This window comes from Thermobia domestica, chromosome 9, assembly GCF_964235325.1.
Source record: "Thermobia domestica chromosome 9, izTheDome1.hap1.1, whole genome shotgun sequence".
NCBI classification, from domain to species: Eukaryota; Metazoa; Arthropoda; class Insecta; order Zygentoma; family Lepismatidae; genus Thermobia; species Thermobia domestica.
In genome coordinates, this window is record NC_137462.1 from 32,383,420 (window position 1) to 32,409,190 (window position 25,771).

General features: G+C 34.5%; 1 protein-coding gene across 1 annotated transcript in view; it reads right to left on the reverse strand.

The window, feature by feature from the left end:
• sprt (PDZ domain-containing protein sprite) overlaps nucleotides 1-25,771 on the reverse strand; it is a 328,126-nt gene that overhangs the window by 8,947 nt on the left and 293,408 nt on the right. Inside the window, exons 6-8 of the mRNA XM_081770847.1 lie at nucleotides 20,167-20,364; nucleotides 6,543-6,701; nucleotides 2,340-2,492 (exon numbers count right to left, since the gene is read on the reverse strand). Of these exons, the coding sequence (XP_081626973.1) occupies nucleotides 2,340-2,492; nucleotides 6,543-6,701; nucleotides 20,167-20,364 (510 nt within the window). The remainder of the gene's footprint in view (nucleotides 1-2,339; nucleotides 2,493-6,542; nucleotides 6,702-20,166; nucleotides 20,365-25,771) is intronic.

Here is a 25,771-nt window from a genome sequence, read left to right on the forward strand (position 1 = left end):
CTCTCCACCAGTTTTGGAATAAATAAATTTACTACAGTAGTAAACGAAAAATTTACTCCTGTAGTAATTTACTCCTTTAGTTCAGTACTCTCGACTGGAAGTCGCCGATTTCCTTCTCTCTTAGTAACTTACTACTTTAGTTTCACTTACTCTCGGTTGGTGCTCGCCACCCTTAAACAATATTATTAACGTACGTATCAAGTGTAAACCATAAATAAAAAAACGGTGAAATATCAATGTGAGAAACGGTGAAAATATCTTTAAGATGATCGTGGTAATAATGATGAGAAGCACGCCATGTTAGTTACTGGCGAGAAGAGTTACAAAAATTAGATTAAAGACTGTACGGGGCTGAAACAAAAGCACACGACGACCCCCCCCCCCAAAAAAAAAAAAAAAACTTGAGTGTTGAAGAAATTGAATGTTGAAGAAAACTTCGCTGATTGGAACGATAAACCAATGAGGAGCATTGGGAATAATAGGGGGTGAAAGAGTATAATGTGAAATAATTAAAAACATGTTAGGAAGTTGTTGGAGAAGAAACTGTACTCTGAGTAATGTGATAGAAGATATGGTGGAAGGGAAACAAGGAAAGCAGAGAAATATATAATTAATAAATTGCATTAGTGGTATAATTCTACATTAGGATTAATTTCCCTTAGAATCATAGTATAAAGGAACTAATATAAATAGAATATAAATAGAACAGGTAACGAGTTTTCGATACTTGGATGGTATTATTAGTGATTAAATGAAGTGCAAACGTGAAATAAAAGCAAGAATAGGAATGGTGAAAGAAGTATTTAGGATCGATTTTGTGGATCCTTGGATAAAGACCTGAGAAAAAAGTCATAAAATGCTTCGTGTAGAGTATTGCATTGTATGGGGGCAGAAACATGGACATAACGCAAAAACGATGAAAAAAGACTGGAAGCTTTGGAAATGTAGATGTGGAGAAGAATGGAGAAAATTTTCTGGGTCGAACGGAAAACGAAATGAGAGGGTGTTAGAAATGGTGGGGGAGAAAATAATAATTTTAGATGTAACTGAAAAGAGAAGCTGATTGTGAGAGCTACTTCGTGGCTATGCGGTTAGCGTACGCGCCTTTGGCGTGAGAGACCCGGCTTCGATTCCCGGCACGAGCTCATGTGGTTCGGATTTCACGTTAATCAGTAGGTCCCGCCTCATATAGCCTCGCTGCTGAAAGGGACGTTAAACTCAAAAATCAACTCAACTCAAACTGATTATGACATTGGCTAAGAAGGAACAGTATCAGGAGAGACGTGTTAGAGAGTATGGTGGCAGAAAAAGAGGAAGGGGGCGAAGGAGGCTACAGTTGATGGACGGTATGAAAAACGTGAAGATGAAGAGGTTAGCTGAAGACCCTGGAGTACGGAAGCTCCTCAGTTGCGGCGGCAAGTGACTGTCAATGGCACAATACCTTTGATGATGATGATGATGATTGGTAGGTTACTTGTTATATGTTTTTCTTCATACAGGCATTAGCCACTCGGCCAGAGAAAAACACGATTAAACGGAAGAACGTGCAAAAGAAATTGTCATAATAAGAAAGTAACTGGTTAACAAATATCACGTGATCCATTTCTTTCTAATTCAATGCCTTTTCTGTCCTTCTCTTTCGTCGAAGTTGTTCAAATTTATTTTACACAAATAATAGTATAACAATAATTTACTTTTGTTATTTTTGTTTTAGTCCTGATTCTAACATTATATTATCTTATTGAGCCACAATGAGTAAACTAAATTGACATAATGCAAAATGTCGTTTATTGTATACCTTCTTTTTATAAACTTTATGATCCTTAAAAGGTAATTGTCATTATATCTAACCTTGTTTCTGTTTCCATAGTTACATATAAACACATTGTCTTGGTAAAATAACAAAACATACATTGATTTATAATAAGATATGTTTTCTTTTCTTCTTCTTTTTAACCTAGCTGGCTAGTGCATATTTATAGAAAAGATCACAAATTTTGCCCAAAGAATACAATTAAAAATACAACATATCGTTGTAATAGTGCCTAAAACAGTGAAACTCCTATTGTTTTCCATTGACATCCTCTCAAATACTCGAGTCATTCCCTGTTGAACCGTCCTGTCTCACGCTCGTATCCATCAAGTCATGAAGATATATTGAAACCGGTCATGTTTGCCCAGTGATCGGAAGAAAACTATTTACCATATGAAGTGGCCAACTTACATGGGAATAATAAATTGGATAATTCCTTTACATGTTCAATAGAAGTACGGCCACATCCTAGTAATGGCCAATTGTTTAAATTTTGTTGAATAGTAAATATATGCCAAAAATATACCTGTCTCCTATTGCCATGCCAGAATCTTCTGTTGCCCACTCCACGTAAAGCCCTTGTGCACCTTCTTTCTTTCCTGCCCCAAATACCGGGCTTTTCGGGTCATAATTAATTTCAACGGAGTGAAGCGTTACGTATGTTGTGCCTTGCAAACAACTGGAAATAAACAGAATTAATCGTTATGAAAACATGTATACAGTTGAGAGCAATGTTGACACTACAGAACAACAGTTGCATTTCACAACACATAACAATACTGTATGTATGCCTTTTCAATTAAAAGATGTCCGAACCTAATAATAATAATAATGATAATAATAATAATAATAATATTTGGGGTATTCTAGCAATAGCTGACCTCGAAGCTGTATTTATCGCAAAAGGTGACCTACCCTGCTTTTGCTGTTGGTTATAAGTATGTCGTGTTTGAAAACAATCCTGTAAATTGAGAACACAAGGAGAGAGGCCGGACAATGAGACAATGCACTGAACCAATTTACTTGTGTCAGTTACTTAGAATTAATTTCAGACAATGTAAAACCACGCTCAGGAATTCTAACTATTATTGTACTTACAGATTTCAGTAATTCCTGAATTTTCTTTAAACTTCCAAGCTTTCGACTCTCCCCTGGAGTCTTGGTCACGGATGTTAAAAACAGGAAGAAAAAGAATTGAAACATCTAGGAATAAAAATGGAACGGACTTGTCAAGGAAAGAGCTATGTTGTAAGCAAACACGCTGATCGCTGACGTGCTTCATAACGTGTTTCCATACAACACAGCTCTTCCCTTGGCAAATCCGTTCCATTTTTATTCCTTGCTGCTCCTATTCTTTTTCTTCCTGTTTTTAACCTCCATGACCAAGGCTCCAGGGGAGAGTCGAAAGCTTGGAAGTTTAAAGAAAATTCAGGAATTACAGAAATATGTAAATAGAATGACAGTCTAAGTTAATTGTCAGTAATTTGGATGAAGAATGGTGTGATCTATTACCACACATAATAAATAAATAAATAAATAAAATTTCTTTAATGAGGGAAATACGATAACAAAACTCCGCTTACAGCAACCAGTATTATATTATGTGATTATGGTGGTAGTATAACAATTTCATCAATATTCCTATTGAATGTGCCGTCTTCTGTGTCAAAATTCCTCTGTGCTTAGTCAATTTTTCCATATAGTGGATGTAAAAAGTAAGTATATTTTTTTTTTAAATTAAAATATACAGTAGTTTGTTATTAACATATATTTATTTGTGTAATGTGTTTTCCTTGTTTAGTATAATAATGCTATCAGTATCTTGAATTTTGATCTCGGACGGTATGTCAGCTGTTGTGAGAATACCAAAATAGCATACTAGAACGCACGCACTCATGCATCTAATAAGCTACTAGTAAAGTTTTTTTTCTTTTTTTTTTTTTCCTAAAACATATAAGTAGAGTGAAGGAATTATTAACTTTTTAATATACGAGTTGTAACTTTCACTCGTAGAAAATAAGACCACAATTACAACACTAAAGAAGTTAAAAAAAAGTGCTATTTTCTGCTAAGTAATTAAGTTAAGGAGACAGATAGAGGTATTATCTGGACTTGTTACTTCTATTTTTTTTTTTATTATTATTATTATTATTATTTTATTTATTTATTTATTTGCTTTTAAGGTTGAGAATTGTCCCTCGCAGTGAAGCCTAGTCCTCCAGTGCTCTATAGGAGATTGAATGTTCATGATCAAAATTGATTTAAATGTATATGTAGTGTGGGTATGTCCCATACACAAAAGTTTCTACACCATTATTTTCGAAGCAATATTTGATATTTTAAGAACCAGATAGGGGTAACTTTTTTCCTTGAGCTGTTGTTCGTTAAACACCCTCAATACTGGCATTTTCCCGCAGATTTGGGGCCTGTGGGTCCATTGTTACAGTAACTATATTAAATACTATTTTCTTTGTGCATGAAACATTCAATGGTTTCATAAGCACCCTCAATTAATAATACATGAGCACTAATATTACATATTACTATTATTAGATTAATATTGCATCTAGCAATGCAACGTCTGCAACATATCATTAAATTCTATCACTATGTCTCGAATGCTTAATTTTAAACTATCATGTTTATATATATATAAGCATACAGTGACACGATAACGTTGCATCCTTTGGTTGTTCCCGTTCTTTTATATTTCGACGACGAGTCATTGCCAGCTTGAAAGCTAAGTAGGAGTACTTGCGTGGTTCCTGTAGTTTCTTCTATGTACCGCCTACAATCATATAAGAAGTGGAAAAATATTCATACCTTGCATCCTCAACATGAGAATCATAACGTACAGTTTTAAGACTTCTCTGAATTCTATATCAATGAATCTTCTACCGCTATACTGCTCACTTAAATATTGTTATAGGTTCTGTTCTTTCGTAAAGCGGGCCACGGTAGCTCAGTGGAAGAGCGCTTACCTCTAGTGCGTGGTGCCCTTGGTTCGATCCCCGGTCAAGTAAGTTTGTGGTGCACAACATCATGTCTGTGGGTTTTCTCAGATGCTTCCGTTTCCTCCAACATTCTCATTCCACTAATTCTTCCATCATCATTCGCTTGCCTTAATCATCAGTCTTCTTTAGCCTAACAAGCATAATTTGTACTAAGTTAAACTAAAATATTTCATTTCTTCCATAAAATCCCATGCCTTAATATAAAACCTTTGTAAAGAGGAGGAAAAGTAGTTCGATGCACTCTGTGTGAAAAAAAGAATTGTACGGGATCACATGGAAAGTAGTTTTAAGCAGGGGCGTCATTTAGGGGGAAGGGGGCAGAAGGTGGCAATTCGCCCCAAGAGTTTGAGGAATACATATTACTTTAATTAATTGTCTACTAGTATACTAGTACAAAACGTGAAAGTCTTTTGTCGGTTGTGCTCTTGCCCCCCTTCAAGCGAAGTCTGAAATGACGCCCCTGGTTTTAAGTTAGTATAGTTGCAATGATAGTGGAAACGATTGGGTTAATTTATGAGTAAAAACGTTGCGCTGACAAATGTTCAATACGTTCTGCTTTTTGGCTCTTTCATAATTATTGCAACCAAACACTTTGTCAAACAGAATGGATTGGACTAACATTCTCTCTTTTTATATAACGTTTTATATTGAAGTATGGATAGAACGTATAACCATATGGATAGAAGGTATAACCATATGGATAGAACGTATAACCATATGGATAGAAGGTATAACCATATGGATAGAAGGTATAACCATATGGATAGAACGTATAACCATATGGATAGAAGGTATAACCATATGGATAGAACGTATAACCATATGGATAGAAGGTATAACCATATGGATAGAAGGTATAACCATATGGATAGAACGTATAACCATATGGATAGAACGTATAACCATATGGATAGAACGTATAACCATATGGATAGAAGGTATAACCATATGGATAGAACGTATAACCATATGGATAGAAGGTATAACCATATGGATAGAACGTATAACCATATGGATAGAACGTATAACCATATTTTAGTGGGCAGTTCAGCGATAGAAGAAACATTGATAAAAGTATCAAAGAAACCATGAAATCGTTTGTAGTGACTTTCATGTCCAGGACATAAGGCATAAGAATATTTGTTTTCCCAATATTTGAAATACATCCAATACATCATCTTGTTTACTGTAAGTAACAAACACTTATTTATTGAAAACACTAACGTCCATAAATACAATACTCGATTCGTTAACAATTTGCATGTTATCCCCAAAAATTTTTCGGTTTTTTTTTTTTTTTCAAAAAAGCGTACATATTAACTGTATAAAAATTTTCAGTAAGTTACCTGACTTTATGAAGCTAAACAAATCATATTCTATGTTTAAATCTGATCTTCACAAGTTCTCAGTAGATAAATGTTACTAGTCGGTAAATGAGCCTTTTGAAGACAATGTATAAATGTTTTTTTGTTAATTATGTTATGAATGTGTAAGCTTATAAAAGCCATAGCTATGTATGTATTACTTTATCTGTAAGTTTTTTTTATAGCATATATGTAATTATTTTGTAATTTTTGACAACTGTATGCGTACTCGAGAATACTCTCATTTGTATGCAAAATAGGCAAATAAATAAATAAATAAATTGCATAAGCAAATCATACAAGGATCTTTGATTTCTCTTTCTCTCTCTCTTATATATATACTCTATTTACCTGTATATTGTTCCAAAGTCGTTCTTCGCTTTATTTTGGTCAGCCTCGTCAAGACAGGCTTGCAAATTCCTGCTCTCTTCTAAAAGAGTCAACAAATTTAGCTCTTCTCGACCAAGTTGGTATTCAATCTCTGCTTGTTGAATCCGGACATCAATATTGCTGAAAATGTGAATAATAAAGTTTAAAAACAATTTTGAACAAACGTAAACAGAAATAAAATAAAAAAAAAATCACTTCATTAAATTCCAAATAATTCATTCATTAGAATATATAATATTAGTGACTCAAATTAAATATGTATCTACATTTTTTTTTCGCGATTGCAAACACACAATTTGTTCCAAACAAATTTTTATGTGGACATAATGTGATATTCTACTTCAATTTTGGTGGAATTTAAGTTCTACACTTACGTGAATATAAGATTTTTTTATAGGCCAAATTAACGCATATTACCATGAGAAGTACTGCGAAAATCGAAGGTTTATTATTCTAGAAAATCTTATATATGGTCATGGAGGCTTTACTAGAAGTACATTAACTCTTTGACTACCATTTTTTTCTTTTTAATGTGAACATTTTGTTATACAGTATGTACGACTCCTTTAGTGTGAGATATTCCTGACATCCGTACAGAGTTTTGGAAACTAAACACAGTCTCCTGGTCACATCTGATCTTATTATTATTATTATTATTTGAATTGCCAACGATGTTTGAATTATTCGCATGGGACACATGTGTCCCGTTGGTAGTCAAAGGGTCAAGATGTACAGGGTATGCATAGTGCTTCTCCGTTATTAAGAATATTACGTATTTCTAAATTCGTAAATACAAGGCACGTCCAGAAAATAGGTGTACTAGATTTTTGTAGCTTTCAAAAAATTTATTTATTTAAAACAAAACTTTTACATGGTTACATCAGTGCATATGTAAACGTAGTCGCTATCCCTCTCGATGCACTTAATGAGATGAGGGATTAATTTTTTTATGTCTTGGTCAAAGAAGTCTGCTGGAACCTCTTTTGCCCAATTCTTTATCTCCACCTGTACTTCCTCGTCAGTTGAAATTTTTTCCCCACCCATGTGCATCTTCAGGGAGGTGAACAGATGATAGCTGAAGGCACGAAGGCAGGAAAATGCGCATATCAGTCAAAATCGAAGGTCTTCCACTCCTTTGTTCATCGTGCACATCATTACGAGAGTTTTTTAAATTTACGACACCACTTAAACACCCTCGTACGATTCATAATTCCTTCGCCATAAACTGATTTGATCTCGTTAAGATCTTAAGACGAAGATTTTCCCCTCAGAACGAGATAATAGATAATGCTTGCAAATTTCGCACTTGGCGGTAGATTTTATCGACATCTTTCACGGAAAACATTACTGTGGCCACAGTTTTGTGCATACTGACGCGTGATTGGACTCACCGGAAAGGGTAGGAATTAAGCTACACGGCAGTATGACCAACATAGCAATAACAAATTCCCTCTGCCCGCGAGGGCCCTAGTACACTTATTTTGTGGATGTGCCTCTACATAGAAGTGCCTCGTAAAGCTTTTTGCAATAGATAAGCAGAGTGACATGCCAGTCGAGCTCATTAATGGAGTCCGAATAACGGCGATATAAATATCTCTGTTAGTCAAACGAAACTCTAGAATGAAAGGGAATTTTTAAATTTTATATTTTCTTCTAATAAATAGCTAGGGTATTTATCTCAGCCGAATTTATGGGTAACGGTGATTAACGTCCGTCCGTTAGTTCACACGATAAAGAACGAAAGCGAATGTTTGAATTATGTTTTCTTCAATAAATACCTGAAGCGATTACCAGATTTGAGTTCGTTAATGGAATAAATCTCTAAAGATCTTCACCGTTTATGGAATAAATCCGTTAAGATCTTTATGGGTAACCGGTGACTTTAACAGTACCCATCAATATCCCTTTTTCTACAACTGAAGAAAAGATAGTAGAAGCTACACATCTCACCGTTAGATGACACCAAACACCCTCTAGCGGTTGACATCTACCGGACGAAATTGAAATTTCTAGTGCATAATTCTTTTTACTATCTAACCAAAGTTTATTTTATTTTGTAAATTGTTTATTATCCTAAATTCTTGTGTTAAACTATTTCAATTCAAACTCATTCTAAATAGACCTCTATCAATGTTTGCATAACCTGAATGTTTCTTGGAACTAGTTAACCGCGTTATGCAAAGTATTCCTCTACATGAATTGTATAGTGACACTATTATAGTTACATTCTGTGCATGCCAATCTCACAAATCATTGAAAGCAAATGAAATTAAAAATGAAGTCTGGTAAACAGTAAAGGCGATCAGGCACTAGAAGTGCCAATTTCATCCGACAGGCATCAACCGGCATTTTATATCAACCGCTGGAGAATATTTACTGACATCTAACGGCGAGATGTGTAATTTTTCACTTTTGTTTTTAATAATAGAAAATGGACCATCGATAGCTACTGTTAGTCACCATTACTTGACTCCATTATGAACTCGCCAAGATAATTGGTTTAGCTATATTTGGAAGAAAAAAATACAAATCGAGAAAATGCTTTCGTTCAAGCGGTATTGTGTAGATTAACGAATCCATGTAAGTCAGCATTACCCATTAAGATATTAACGGATTGATTCCATTAAGGAACCGAGTCGAAATAATCGCCCTAGCTACTATCTACTAGAATTAAAGAATTCAGAAATTTGCTTCTGTTCAAGAGTAACGGAGATATTGCCTCCATTATCGTGTAAACTAACGGATGGATATAAGTCACCGTTATCCTTTAAGATGTTAACGGATTGCTTCCATTAACGAACTCGACCTAGATAATCGCTCTAGCTATATATTACAAGTGGAGAAAAAATTAGCTTCCGTTCAAAAGTAACGGACTATCGCACAGTGGACGAAATGCACAATCTAGCTGTGCAAAAGTCCAAAATCAAGTTGCTTGGAATCGCACCCATTGTACCCGTAAGGGGATACAAATATACCACAGATGACAGGAACAACAATAGAAAAATATTACGTTATGCAGGGAAATGGTTTTGCACGTATAAAAGAGGAGTTGTGATATAGCCGCTGGTGTTACTAATGGTAGTCATATTTAGAGAGTGAAAATTAACCCATCGTGCTCCCAAGTTTTTCCGACTGTTAGGAATCGAGAGTTGAGGCATTTCCTACTGCAGGGATGCAGTGTTACACAAATAAAAAATTAACTAAAAAATTAAATAGGGTAGCACACTAGCACGCATATAACATCAGAAGATGATTTTCCTACAAAACAAATACGTTATTTTGCATTTTAATGGAAAAGCAGTAAAGATATCCGCCTATATCCACCGTGAAATATGTTTATGTGCAATAAATGAATGTTCTTTTAAGCAATAATAGTGATATCATCTGCAGAAAACTGCAACTTTTTTATGTGTTTTATCTTTTTAGATACGATGTCTATATCCCGGAGAGAACTATTTCATATTTGGCATGAAGAAAGAACCCTAAGTGCCAAACATTCTGCAGTTGCAACGTATGTCTGGAGTAAACTGGGACTGGTCAAGACAAACACAGATAAAAAGTAGTACATTCAGCAGCAAGTAAACAATTTTAATAGCAAGGTGCATCAAAAATGGCAGATATCTAATCGTATGCTGAAGGTATTTTTATCACACGAAGGTAAATGGCTGGATACCAATGTCACCATTGTGCCTCAACATCAACAAGATGATCCAGAACCAGGGCCATCATCCTGCAGCACACTCGGAAGGCCACCGAAGGAATTTGAACAATTGTCCGTATCATCGATTGCAGCCCAAAGTAGTTTACGTTTGTCTGAAAGAAGAGATGCCACAAGCGTAATTCGTGAGGTCACTGAAACAACACCAACAAGGGCTACGAAAATTAAAAAAATCATGGAAATCATCGAACGTGGAACCTACTAAGTATGCGCCGGAAGAAGCACTTGCATTGTATATAGACGGACGTTTTACAAAACATTCTTACAAGTTAGTTCAGTCTGGCGCTAAGGCACGTAATGCTAATATATATCCTTCCTACGATCAAATCCAGAAGGCAAAGAAAGACTGTTATCCCAATATGAAATCAGTTACAGTTAGTGAAACATCAGCAGAGGTATCAGTTCAGGCACTGGTGGACCACACAATAACTAGATCGGTCATGGTTCAAGAAGATGTCGTATCTCAAAACGTCGATCATTTATCGGATGGTGTTACAGTTATTTTTAAGTGGGGTTGTGATGGTAGCTCTGGCCATTCCACATACAAGCAAATATTCTATGATAATGATGAATGTGCTAAAACAGATTCATTTCTATTTGCAGTGTGTATAGTTCCACTACATATGTGTACAAATAAAACTAATGCTCTTATTTGGCAGAATCCTCGACCTTCCTCCACAAGATTCTGTAGGCCTATTAAACTCTTATTTGAGCAAGAAACTGTGAAGGTGTCCAAACGTGAAATAGGGATTGTCGAAGAGCAGATACAAGGACTCTGTCCCACTGTTGTCAATATTTGTGGCCACGGTGTCATATTTACTTCTATGTGTAAATTAACAATGATTGATGGGAAAACGTTTGGGGTCATTGCTGATATTTCAACTCAAGCATTGCTGATCTTTCAACTCAAAGTCATCCCACCGGTCAAATTCACCTCACTTTACGGTCCTCATGCTTTAGTTCAGTTAAGTTGTTACTATAGTGTTGCAAATAAATGTTTATGTACCACAGTGAGGCATTGTTTTTGATATATGACTTTTGCACAGCTAGATCATGCGTTTCGTCCACTGTGTATCGTCTCCGTTATCGTATTGACTAACGGACGGACGTAAGTCACCGTTAGCCTTAAGATATTAACGGATTTACCGTACTAACGAACTTGGACGAGATAACCGCTCTAGCTATCTATTACAAATAAAGAATTTGTACTTCGTACTAAAATTACAATATTGGAACTTCCACTTGGATGATCCTAATAAATGAAAAACCATAAAGAAACAAAAATTAAAACTTAAAAATAATAAAAGGTAAGGTAACTGCAGGTATATACGCCAGTGCAGCTAAATACGCCAACTGTTCAGTGCTGGGACGTTTCCGATGAAATCCGCTAGAATGCACCTCCAATATGTGTCACACGCTTGGACAAGTCCGATTTGACAAATACTCCGGGAGATAGTTCTGACTGAGACAGTCACGCCGTGCACTGTTATTTGCTTCGGAAAGGCTCCGTGGAAGGACGTTATTATTTCAATAGCGGTAAGAATCCGTTATTACTACCGTGCTAACTCAGATCATTACCAATTCTTTACAATAATGTTCACCTTATTTCGTGTTCGTTTAGGAACACTTTGTTTTGTAAGAGTAACTTCAGTATTTTTGATTCCATGGCTACTAAATCAATACCAAGAATCGTGCAGCGAAATACTCCAGGGCTTGTGCAGGACTAGCTGCAGTAGACGAAGATGTTTTCATTTGTCCCACATGTTCCATGTAATATCGGTGTAATGTTTTTAATTCACAGAACCGTGACACTGTTTGTTTATCTTCTTATGGACTAAAGCTTTTCGTTTTGAACTTCATTTCAACTTTGGAGATCATCGTTCGTACATTTTATCTCTTATCTTCATCTTGCACTTTGATTTTTTTTTTCTTCAGCCATGCTGCATGGTAATATAATCATAATCATAATTTATTGCATCCGTTCATCGTCATACAACGAAATTGGACATGTCATTTGTATATATACCAGTATACATAAACATACATACTATTACTACATATAGATTCTTATGGTTTCACTAATTTACTTACTATACATTTAATTTTACGTATACGAATTATTTTCTACATATTCTTCAACCGAGTAAAAGCAATGTTCTATCAAGTACCTTTTAAGTTTGGATCTAAAGCTATTGACAGAGACCTGATTTTTTATACATGATGGAAGTAGATTGTATAATAGAGTACCTTTGTGCGTAACTGATTTATTGTATATATTTGTCCTATGTGCATGCAAGTGAATGTCGTCTTTACTTCTTGTGTTATAACTGTGAATGTCTTTGTTAACAATAAATTCACTACTATGTTTTTTCAAATACATTAATATTTCGAACAAATACATTGAGGGAAGAGTCATTATTCCAAGTTCCTTAAAAATATTTCTGCAAGAAGAGTTCCGATTTACTCCTGCAAGTATTCTTACTACTTTCTTCTGTAGCCTAAAGATAACAATACTTTTAGGTGCATTTCCCCAGAACAACAAGCCATATTTTATTGTAGAATGAAAATTTGAGTAATATATACACTTACCTGTTTTAACATTAATCTTATCTCTTACACATCTAATTGCATAGCATAGTTTGCTTAGCTTACTTCTTACATGTTCTATATGTGGTTCCCATTTGAAATTATTAGATACTTTAACTCCGAGAAAGGTAGCAGTTTCTACATATTTAACTGTTTTATTATTTATTTTTACTATTGCATTGGCTTGATTACTTTTACCATTGTTAAAATTTAAGGCGCATGTTTTATTTACATTAATGATTAGGTCATTTTTATTCATCCAACTTGAAAGTTGGTTCATTGCCGTTTGGCAGTTTGAAGCTAATTCGCTTTCATCTTTCCCACTAACTATTATGTTTGTATCATCTGCATATAAAGTCACACATGAACTATTAATACTTTCGGAAAGATCATTTATATAAAGAAGAAAGAGAAGTGGTCCTAGAATTGATCCTTGTGGTACTCCACGATTAATAATTTCTTCACTTGACACACATTTTTGAATTTTATTTTTAACTATTCCTGTGATTTCAGTTACTTGTTTCCGATCTTTAAGGTATGATTCAAACCATTTATTAGCTAAGCCTCTAATACCATAGCAACTAAGTTTTTCTATTGAGTTCGTATAAGAAAGACGATTCAAGCAGTTGCAAGATTTATTAAAGGTTTCTAGTAGTATACTAGACTTGGCGTAATTACCTGCACGTGTTGGTAAATACGCCATTTTGAAACACTTTTTTTCTTTTACCTTGGGTACAACACAGAAGTGAGTTGCATCATTGCCACGTTTTTTCTACACGCGGAAATAACTACTCTGCAACGCACATGTGTTGTTCTTTGTTCTTCATGAAAACTAAGGCCGTAAAAAATCCAGCACCCTTAACATGGCGTATTTACCTCCACTTATCTTATTTAAAAAAGATAAATAAAGAGAAACCTTAAGTAACCAATCACCTTAATCTTAATGAATTGCACCGACCACTTATTTCATTTTTTCTATCATTTTACATATTTTCTTCGTCTTTATATTCTTGTTCTTTAAAAGTTTTATTCATTACTAGCTGATGGAGTACTCGGCGTTACTCGGGTAAAATATATATTAAAAAGTTTCAGCTCTGTTACAGAAGTCTTCACATGCTTAGTTTAAGAAAAATAAAAAAATCGTTGGAGCTGTTTTCGAGAAACTACAAAAAAGAAAACCTGAAGTAATAAAAAAATATATACTGTAGGGAACAGTATATATCTCTTCCCTACAGTTGCCTAAAAGTATGTCCAGCCAACAGTGTGCATTTATATAGAAACAAACATGCATTCAGCTTTATACGTTTAACTTCTGAACAAAACTATCACCGGAGAGACGGCAGAATCAGCTCAGGAAAACTAAACGAAAAAAGTAAAATAAAATAAAGCAAGTTAACAGCGATACCATATACACCACGGGATGGAGTTTGGTTAGGATTTTGGCAAACCAAACTCCTTAAAAAAGTTAAATTTTACTAAGCTTAGACTCAAATTAAATGAAGTACATGTATAATTTATAACGAATGAATCTTGAAAGTAGAAAATATTTAACTCTCTAGATTTGTCGATTAGAAAACCATTTAGTTTCATTTTTAACATTGTATTACAAAGCGAATTATACTTCGCATCCTGAGCATTATACTAACCCGCCAATCTCAACAGCATTGTGGATAATATATCTAGTATGGATTACCATGATCATTTCCATAGGAATATAATAGGAACCGATTTTTGATTGTTCATATCCTGGGATCAACTAGATGGATCACTTTCATGCAGGACTCGACACCTAATTTTTGATCCTGTACATCCTGGTCAAAATTGACGGTGATCCATCAAATATTTTTGACCCTGTACATCCTGGTCAAAATTGATGGTGATCCATCAAATATTTTTGACCCTGTACATCCTGGTCAAAATTGATGATGATCCATCAAATATTTTTGACCCTGTACATCCTGGTCAAAATTGATGGTGATCCATCAAATAAATCTTGAAATTCTGCGTCTTCCGGACGGACGGACATACAGACAGATAGAGCTAATATAAAGGTATCCCAAAATTCACGCAAGATTACACAAATTTATAATTAAAAATTGTATTTTTTTAAATTGATTCATAAAGTATACAGTATAGGGTTATGTATGGAATAGCATATCGGGTAAAAGGCCTGCACGGTTTTGCTGACACATACGCACTGTTTCGTTGAAATTTTCCATGATCGTTTTGCTTAAATGTGGCTGAATTTCGTTGATACATTGCTCAATTTTCTCCTTCAAGGCGTGTGTTGTCGTGGGCTTGTTGGCATAAACCTTAGACTTCATTTTGTACGAAAATTGCGAACTGTAGCTGCTAATCCTTCATTATCTTTAATATATTGCTCAACAATGAAAACGCGTTGTTGTTTTGTCTAGTGCTCCATTTTTAATAACCCTTAACTGTCAGCTGTCTTTTTGTTTTTGTTTTTCGTTAACAACTCCTTACCACCACAAATGGCGCAAAATTCAAATTTTGCGTGAATTTTGGGACACCCTTTACAAAAGTGTTCTTGGAAAACAATAATTTTCTGATTTGTGGCAGCACTTATAACCCTAAGAACGTAAAGACTCGAACTCTTGACTTTCACCGGTCGTTAGCAGTTAAGCTTCCGTCCTCTTTTAAGAGTGCATCTATCAAAATTTGCTTGGCCATTTTCTCCTTTCATTTCCTTTCCACCTACATGCCGTGATTTCCCGCCTCTTAAAAAAACCTATTGAAGCATGATCTACATTTTCCAATTCCCAGCCTTCATTACACTGATGAAAATAAGTTGCTGGAAATCAACAACATTAAAGAAAGAAGATAGTTGCATATTAAGCATCAGACACCTCAAGAAGATTTATATTTTTCCATTAAAATGATCAACTTCCTGTCCGCTGTACTGACTGACTCTTAGCGGAACTGGTTTTCCCGTTCAACAACTTCCCGCCAACAACATAATAAAAAGATTTATTTTTATTTAACTATCTTCATCTTGACACGTTAATCTTCTTCCAACACTTCTCGGCTTCTTTTTTTTTGGGGGGGGGGGGAGTAAGGGAAAAAGATAATACTTGTTATACCAATTACAGAGAAAATGTGTTATATCAGGAATAGCAGTACTGCATCTTTAGCAGACAGCGGATTTTCGTGGTAGGCCTCTCTCTTGTTAAGATCTGATATAGAGCGTGTTTCAAAATTCCTTTTACAATTTTTCTAAAGCCAAATATTCGACATTACAAAAAATTGAAACCGATTTTGTCTCCAGGTTTCAGTCTCAAATATTAAAACACTAACTTTTAAACTACACAGTACAAATTCTTAACCTGTCTGCCCCAGGTCTTAAATTTCCAGTTAGCCTCATCTTTCATCAACCACGGGGGAAGAAACTGGCCATTGTACCCCTACTCTACTGGCTTAAAAAACTCTCCTAGCTACGTTAGAGTAAGTGGGCTAGACAGTGCGTATGCTAGGAGGGCTATCGGCTTCGGATTTAAATCCTTCTTGAGCAAGATGTAGTGGAAAACTAACATTTACTTTATTAAGATATATCAAGTACATATAAAAGTAACGCTTGTCCTGAAAGGATATGAGTTTGAGTACATGAAACTTCCTCTCCCCCTCTTATAAAATTCTGCGTGCACCACTGGAGTTAGTACCTGCCTTCAGGCAAAACTTTATATATATATATATATATATATATATATATATATATATAGATTTACAACAATGATGGCTTTAGTAGAAGGGGCTGTAGACAAATTTACCGAGTTGCAGTAATCATTAATATCCAATTTCGGACTTTCGGAGTGTTGCACAAAAAAGTCTACTACGTTTCTGACTAGATTAATCGAAATTCTCTATATTTTCCTGTGGTAAGCTTTTCGGAGTATCAATTAGTGTTGTTAAAATTCGAATAACCGATTTTTTTTAATATTTAAATAATGGATTCTTCGAATATTCAAATAATGGATTCTTCGAATATTCAAATAATGAATTCTTCGAATATTCAAATAATTGATTCCTCAAATATTCAACAAATAATGGATTCCTCGAATATTCAAATAATAAATTCTTCGAATATTCAAATAATAAATTCTTCGAATATTCAAATAATAAATTTTTCGAATGTTCAAATAATGGATTCTTCGAACACTCGATCAACGAATTCTTCGATTCTTCAAATACTCAAACTAATGCATTCTTCGAATATTCAAATAATGGATTTCTCGAATATTCAAATAATTAACCCTTCGAATATCCAAACAATGGATTCCTCGAATATCCAAATAATAGATTCCTCGAATATATAAACAATGGATTTTTCGAATATTCAAATAATGGCTTCTTCGGACGTTTAAATAATGAGTTTTTCGAATATTCAACAAATAATGGATTCCTCGAATATTCAAATAATGAATTCCTCGAATATTCAAATAATGGATTCCTTGAGTATTCAAATAATGAATTTTTCGAATATTTAAACAATGGATTCTGCGAGTATTCAAGTAATGAATTCTTCGAATATTTAAATAATGGATTCTTGAATTATTAAAATATTGAATTCCCCGAATATTCAAATAATGGATTCTTGGATTATTTAAATAATGATTTTCTCGAATGTTCAAGTAATGAATTCTTCAAATACTTATTATTCGAATAACTTTTAACAGCCTCTATGGACTTCTTTTCACATAGACTTTTAAGGTTACTTTTATAACAATAATCTTTCAAACGTTGCAACCGTCGTGATTTCTCGATTTCTAGATCGAAGTTATTACTTTTCAACTCAAGGAGATCTCCAATTACATCACGATGTTGGGACAACATAGAACATTCTCTGTCTTCACCGAGAATCGAACGCAGGACCACGCACTAATCATTCCGCTGTAGGAAGTAAATGTCAGAACCACATCAAAGACAAAGCGACAGATTCAAGTTTGCAAAGGCATCAGAAAGTTCAATATTTCGACAAAACATCGGTAGAATTGTTAATATTAAATCTATTTTCGTATATTGCCACTAATCCGATTAAAATATAGAAGGTAATTTTCCCACTGATGTTGAATTAACTTTCTCATTTTCTTCAATGATGTAACCATATTATATATTTCTCACAGTATCTACTCGTGCGAAACTTCGCCCTTGTCCTTGAAGAATATTGGAAATGTATTATTCCTTATGATGTAGTCCATATTCGATATTCGTGTGAGAGTTATGGTGAGAAATGAAACACATTTCAAGGCTACAGACAAGGTAGCGGTCTGTGACTTGTGGTTTACTCGAACGCTGTGCATGGCGGTCAACACGGAACATGTAAGAATTGATGGACAAGGTCGTGAGATATACCACAAGGTTATAGTTATTGCATTATATAGTAGTTTTCTGTTAATTATCCTGTGAACTCGTGTCAATTGGATTTTTTTTTCATATGCGTCATTATGGCTGTATTATCTAGGTTTCGTACGCCATTTGCTATTCTAAGAAGCGTAGTAAATTTTTCAAGTTTAATGTCTTTAACTAAATTGAGGGAACATTGCTCAAAACACGTGATAGGTAGGGTTTGTAATATTGTATAAATTGCAGAACAACTGGAAATGAATAAATTATTTACTAATGAAATCTGCAAATAAAAATAGGGATTAACTTCTCAGTTTCCAGTTTTTGTAATCCAGTCCTTGTAATAGTTTAACTATTATTTTCTCTTCCAAGTCAATTTTTATAAATGTTGCCAACTCCTAGAAAAAATATAATCTGACACAAACTACAGGATTCTATGTATACATTTGTTAGTAATTACGTATCCTATTCTTTATTTAAATTTCGCGAGTCCGTGTTAAATTCTGGATTATTATAGCAAATTAGAAACCGCAAAGATGAGTTCCTTTCAACATACGATGATGATTTATGTAAAATATGTAAGTCATTTATATTAAGTTTGTGCTGTGATCCCAAAACAAAATTCTTAGTACAACGAAAAAATAATGATATATTGAATTATTTGGACTTTATCACTCATGATAAGATCATTAAGATTTACAAAAAAACCCGCTTCTAGCACTGTTTGTATTGCTATTTTACAAAATCTAATGTTTGAATCAATTTGTTCATTAGAGCGTTCATACTAATAGCTTTACATATAAAATTGGAAAGTGAGATGAACCATAGTTTCAACTTGGGTAAAGAAAGTGGATATGATATAAACACACTAGGAAAATATGCTATAAGTCATAAAGTTTATAAAAAATGGCAAACAGCACCTTGAAATCTCGCATTTGAAAAGGAATGGATTCTGCTATTGTCAAAGTTTTCCCAACAGATTAAAGAAAACAGTTCAAAAATACAAATTGAAAGGATACTTTATATTGTCGTCCAACGCGAATATAAATAAATAAAGAGTAAAAAAAAAAGTAAACATTTTTTTAAGAAAGGCATTCATTTAGGTGTGTATAAAGTTAGATGCGAATGCAACTGTTGGGAGTGAGGCTTGTGTTTAGAATGAGACTACAAGAATACGGACTCGTAATGTAACGGAATAAAAGGAACATGCATTTATATTAAAGTTTGTTGCTAGGGTAGATTCTGTGCAAACAGTTCGTTTTGGATTTGTATTCGGATAGAGGATAAGAGATGGCGCTGTAAACACTAAATATTGGAGAGCTTTGCTCTCAATTTTTATTATTTATAATTCATTACTTTTGACAATTTTACTATTTGTGACGATCTTATTACACTGTATTTCAATTTTAATATATTCATGCGCCGCTGATCCTTTCTTATTACATTAACAATGTGTTAAACAATTATATTTCAAACAGGCAAATTCGGCCATCTTGGCACGTGCCATTTTAGTACATATGCCTACTTCAAACAAATTTGATTTAAAACAAATTTAGTGAAATAGTCCACAAGGCTCTGCGGCGGCCCCCCCAAACACACATCCTGGCTACGCTACTGAGGTGTAGTATTTATATATGAACTATTTACCAAAACAATATATAAATGTGTGTATGTAAAATTGTATTTATACATATATGAATAGTATTTTTTCATATTTTTGGCAAAAAATGTGTATTTTACTTTTTGTTTAAATATAAGTTAAAATTGTAAATTAACTGTAGTAGAAGCTTCTATAATTGGGGATGAATGTCCCTGTTAGAGTTAGATATTGTTGTTAAATATATAAATAACTCTTCCTTGATCGTTAAACTAAGTTTATGTATTACACACTCCTCCCTGTTCATTTAAACTAAATCCACTTACTCGGTGATATCCAAACGTTCTAATGTCATTTTCAAGTTCTTTATGGCAAGTCGTTTATTGTCCATCTCTTGGCGAAGGCGTTGCAACCGTTCTTCCGCAACTCGTCGTTCCTTTTCTGTTAAAGGCTGACCTCCATTGTTGTTTCGAAGATACGAGGAGGATAATCTACTAAACGATGAACACAATTGGTTCTTCAAGCTGGAAAGAAGAAAAAAAGTCTCCGTAAAATGAAATGTTTAATTCGGCACAATATTGAAAACATTTTTCTTTCCTTTGTTACAACACTGAATTGTGATAATATAATACTATTGTCTGAATTATATAACGACAATAATGGAATACAAATAGAAAGAAGATTCTTCAAATATAATCAGATTACATAATGTATTCTTCCATCTAATAAAGCAAAATATTTAATGAGAAGTTTCCTAAAAGTCATCAATGTTTCACGAAACACAATTTGTGGTCTCTCATTCTTCTCAATGAAGCAAATTGCTTAGGGTTTAAATCAATAAGAAGTAAAGGCAGAGAGAGAGGCAAGGCAGCTTTAGTGTATAGACCGGGTAGGCTCGGGCCTAAAAAACATAAACATCAAAAATGTAATAAATGTATTTTGACTGCCAATACTCTTATACAGGGTGTTTCAAAACAACACCGACAACGTTTGGGAGGTGATTCCTGACACCAAAATAAGACGAAAATATAGACCAACCTGGGTGCACAAATGCTTCCTTTCGGAGTTATAGGTTGCCGAAAACTTGAAAAAAATAAACTTTAAATGTCCATAGTTCCAAAACTATGGGACTTACATAGTCGAGACAAGACTTTACTTAGGAACTAATATGTGCGCTATCCAAAACTACATGTTTCAGAATCCTAAGGTACTCACGGAACAATTTTTGTACAGGTAGTTTGGTTAAGGGCATATAATCTCAAGTACTCACTAACAGGCCCGTAGTCACGGGGGGGCTAGGGCGGGCTCAGCCCCCCTAAATTTTTTGCAGCCCCCTACTAAAATCATAGTTCGAATTAACGGGGGATGCCGGGGAAATTCCCCTTCGGTAAAAATTTATGTCCGGCTCGTATCACAGAAGTAACATAAATTTTCGCCTTCTACATTTACAGCAACAATACATAAGCATCCCCCTCTCGTTCGAAAATTTAATTCGAACACTGACTGAAATGTTGGAAGAAATTGTATTTCCAAATGTACTTTAGAGTGCTAAATTAAAATTTACTTTTATTATCCTCATTTAAAGTATTGGCCTATTTATGCGCTACGCTTCTTTGAATTGCTAATATTTATTTGAGCGTGAGTCTGTTTATATATATAATGCTCCATGTGCAAACGACCTTCGCTGCAGGAGAAAAATAATTTATGGTTATTCTATCGGCAAACATGTATTTGTATTCAGAAACAACATACTTTTACCTTAATCTGCGGACGAAAAGTTTACTTCTTCCTGTTCTTTTTGGAATTTGCAACTGAAAACATCGTTTTGCTGTGAGTCATTGGCTTTCGGTCAATATGCGAGAGATTGAAAAAGACAGCATCCCTCAACAGGGGGTCGCAACTGCTTCGCTCTAATAATCACACAGGTGTATGGGTTTGTTTTATGTATATTGGACATGGAGAGAGGGGGCGGGGGTTGACTACGTTTTAGGTCACGTGATAACACAGTAAGAAAAGTTTCCTTTTCTGAATTGTGTTTACTCTTGTGTTATGAGTTAAACATGGTTGTAATTGAAAGTTGATCGATGCTGGTTTCGGAAGATGCACCGAAGTTCACTTGAAGAATGAGAATTGTAGTGTAGCAGCAACTCGACTATTTGTTAAATAACTTAGAATAATTTATCTTTAAACTAAAGATAAGTTCGATTCACTTAATCTTTATCGGGGGTGAATAATTAGATACTTATATTAAAATAATTTAATAATTGTTGCCAATTTTTGGTGCCAGAATCAAATGTTCAAGCAGATTATTAGATGTAAGCCTAATCATGCAAATTTACTATTTTGTAAATGAATAGCTTGCAATCTTCTGGTATGTAAACAAAAAATGCAGCGGACTAAACGGAGGTATTAGTTGCACTTATAGGAAAAACAGAATTTTCAATTAAAAATTGAACCTTATTGGATGATAATATGTATGATGCTTTATAAATTTGAAATTTCACCTTTGACTTAAAACAGGGTGCGTTGGGGAGTTTAGCGTCTCTCTTCAGCAGGGAGGCTATAAAAAAACGGGACCTTTAGCTTAAAGTAACATCCAAATCACTATCGGTTTGAATCCGAGGACTCCCAGTACGGTTTGATCCCGAAACCAGACGCGCCGAAGGCGAGCGCTGTACCAATGAGGCTAGGGGTAGCCCAGAAAAGTAACAATTTGTTAATGTAGTTTCATTTTGAAGAAGAGATATCTTCAATAGAAATAAGTAAATAGCTGTTTAAATAATTAGTTCTTAACTTAAACATTTTAGTACCTACGAAAGCAACTGATCTCGAATTCTTATTTGTACAATGTAAAGAAGAATTTCATGTATACTTTGATATGAATTGTACTATACAAAGAAAATTTAATGAACTGTTACTTTCTTATCAATTTCGAAAGAAGGTAACTGCGCTAGAACAGGGAACTATTTTGGAGTTATTTCTTATTTGAATGCTCGAGTACCAGATCATAACAGATTATTTTTACTTAAACATGACTTTAGTAGCAATCATCCTAAATGATTGTTGATAGTATGTTCCAAAGAGTCTAGAGCAGTGGTTCTCAAACTGGAGTCCGCGGACCCCAGGAGTCCGCGTGACCTGGCTACGGGGTCCACGACGTCTAAAAATTGAAATGTGTTGTGATAAAATGGAAGTCACAGCTGTTATGCAAAAAGTATTTTTTCAGTTACTAAAAAGAAAGCAATTAGAAATTATACGTTTGTAAATTTGAATATTTTCTTTACTAAATTTCTGCCCTGAAGCCGGTCAACCTTTATATAGAACTACTTCAGGTGAGAGGAATTATTTCTTTGTTAGGGCATTTTTTCAAAAGGAGTTGTACATTAACTGCGCCGTGCCGATCTTGTTTTGTTGAGTTACAACAAGGACATCACCAGAAACCTCGATCTGGACACAATTGTTTTAAGATTGGCAGCGTCCAAAACAAGGAGACTTATACTGTGATTGTGTTGTTAGTGATTGTTCAAATGTACAACTTGTTTCTATTATAGTGTGCCAACATGAGGAGTGTATATATGCGTGTTATTTGTGTTTGTTAATCTTATGAAATTTATAAATTTGTAGATAGCAAAAACCCATAAAATATTATTTCTTTCGAACATCACCATAAAAAAAATCAAAAAATGTTTAGAAGTGCAAGTGTAAAATAAAGCGCGTGATATTTAAAGAAATATAAAGTTTCATATCTAAGGAGATGTAAATAATAATACAGGTAAAATGTTAATTTCATTTTTCCAATATGCATATATTTGTTTAGGCCACATGCATTTCAAAATATTGATTTAAGACTTTGAGACCCTTCTCTGTAGAATCTCTTTGAAGATAGTATTAAATCTCATTACTCTCTAGATGTTTTCAAGTTTCACAAATATTTTTTCAGTCATCAAAAATTAAAAAACGTATTTCCTGTACTAATTCTTTGGAAATTTTAATGATTGGTTCGTTCGGCCAACTATTTTTTTAACAAATATTTTTTTTTATTTCCTTGAAGATGAGAAAACGGAAGAAATATTTTGTTGCCATAACAAATAAAATAAAATAAAAAGGAGACACATAGTATTCTAGCTTTCAGGTACAGTTGTACTAACGCTATAGGGGAAAATTTTAATAATAATTGCTTCACTCTGTAGTTTTAGTTTTAAGAGCATAAGAAATTATTCATCATCACACACAGAGACAGACATTATATATATATATATATATATATATATATATATATATATATATATATATATATATATATATATTGTATAATGTCTGTGTGTCTCTCTGTGTGTGCCCACCCTAATTTACATTTAGCCCCCCCTAAATTTGGAGGCTGGCTACGGGTCTGCTCACTAACTTCCTCTACAGAAATTGTTGTAGAAGTACCGCAGGATTCTGAAGCATGTATTTTTGGATAGAGCACATATTAGGTCCTAAGTAAAGTCTTGACCCGACTACGGTAGGTACCATACTATTGGAGCTATGGACCTTTAAAGTTCATTTTTTCCACGTTTTCGGCAGCCTATAACTCCGAAAGGAAGCATTTGTCCACCCAGGTTGGTCTATACTTTTTGTCTTATCTTGGTGTCACGAATCACCTCCCAAACGTTGTCGGTGTTGTTTTGAAACATCCTGTATATACATATATAGCTCGTAGCGATAAAATGTTAATGTTTCCCTCACGAGCTGCTTCTGTGTGACTATGAGTTTTATCCTCTTGAGAAGATACAAAAAATTCAAGCCAATTGTTTTCATTTGGCAACATTATATACGTAGTGTCATTATTGCCTTACTAATAACCTCGAAATTTAACTGCGTCTTAAGATAGAAAAGAAACTTCGTATAATGCTGGTAAGGCATCTCTGTGTTATATCTTCTACTTGTAAATGCTATATTGTTGTTGATTTAATTCCTATGTCGAGTGTTCCATTCCTTTGTATACTCGCGTCATAATGATTTGTAATAATGTACTCAAGAGAATGATTTTTCGCTCTCTCATTGATCATTTCCCACGATAGCTCTCAATTTTCTTAAAGGATTAGTTAATTTTCCCATTTCATTTTGTATCCGTAAGTTACATAACTCTGAAACCCATTTTGTGTATGTTTGAGTGCAATATAAAATGTGACGCAGATTTGTTTTCCATTAATACACAAAAAAGAATATCACTATGGGAAGAAGTATAACATAATAAATTAAAGCTTTACTATTGTACAATATTTTATGAGCTGCTCTGTTCGAAGATGTTATCCCTAGTTCTTTCGATGGTTGTACGAGGGAGGATCAGAAACTAAGGTTACACGGCCGATATTTCTGGAGTTTCGGCTGTTATAGAGAATAAGGAATGTACGGTAATTATAATACATGGAGTTGGCAACTATGCAGAGTTTCAGCCACCCGCCACTTACGGCGCTAGATGTAGGTACACACAAGTGGTGACTCGTTTGGAAAACTGGTCTCGCACCGTTGTTATTCGATTTCTGTGGGCGGAACATGTAATCGCGGGGAGAAATTCACTGGCAGCTGGTAGAGGTTTACGGAGAGATTGTAATGTGTAGTCAGAATGTCGAAGAATGGTGTCGGAAAGTTTGCGGCTGATAGAAAAATCACCGACGAGGCCGACCAGTGGCCGACCCAGCACAGTCTCAACAGATTTGAATACAGCTTACCTAGTGAAGCTGAATCAGTACAACAGGTGGATCGCGTTACGCCATCTGATGGCAGAATTCGGAATGTGATTCAGAAGCATTCGTCATATTGTGCACGGTATTCTGCAGTACGGGAAAATTTGTTCCCGACCGGTTCCACGCAAGGATAGAATTTTTACCAAGAAGGAATCTTCAAACTAATCCCACGATGCGGCAAGTGCCCTGATCGATATGGAGA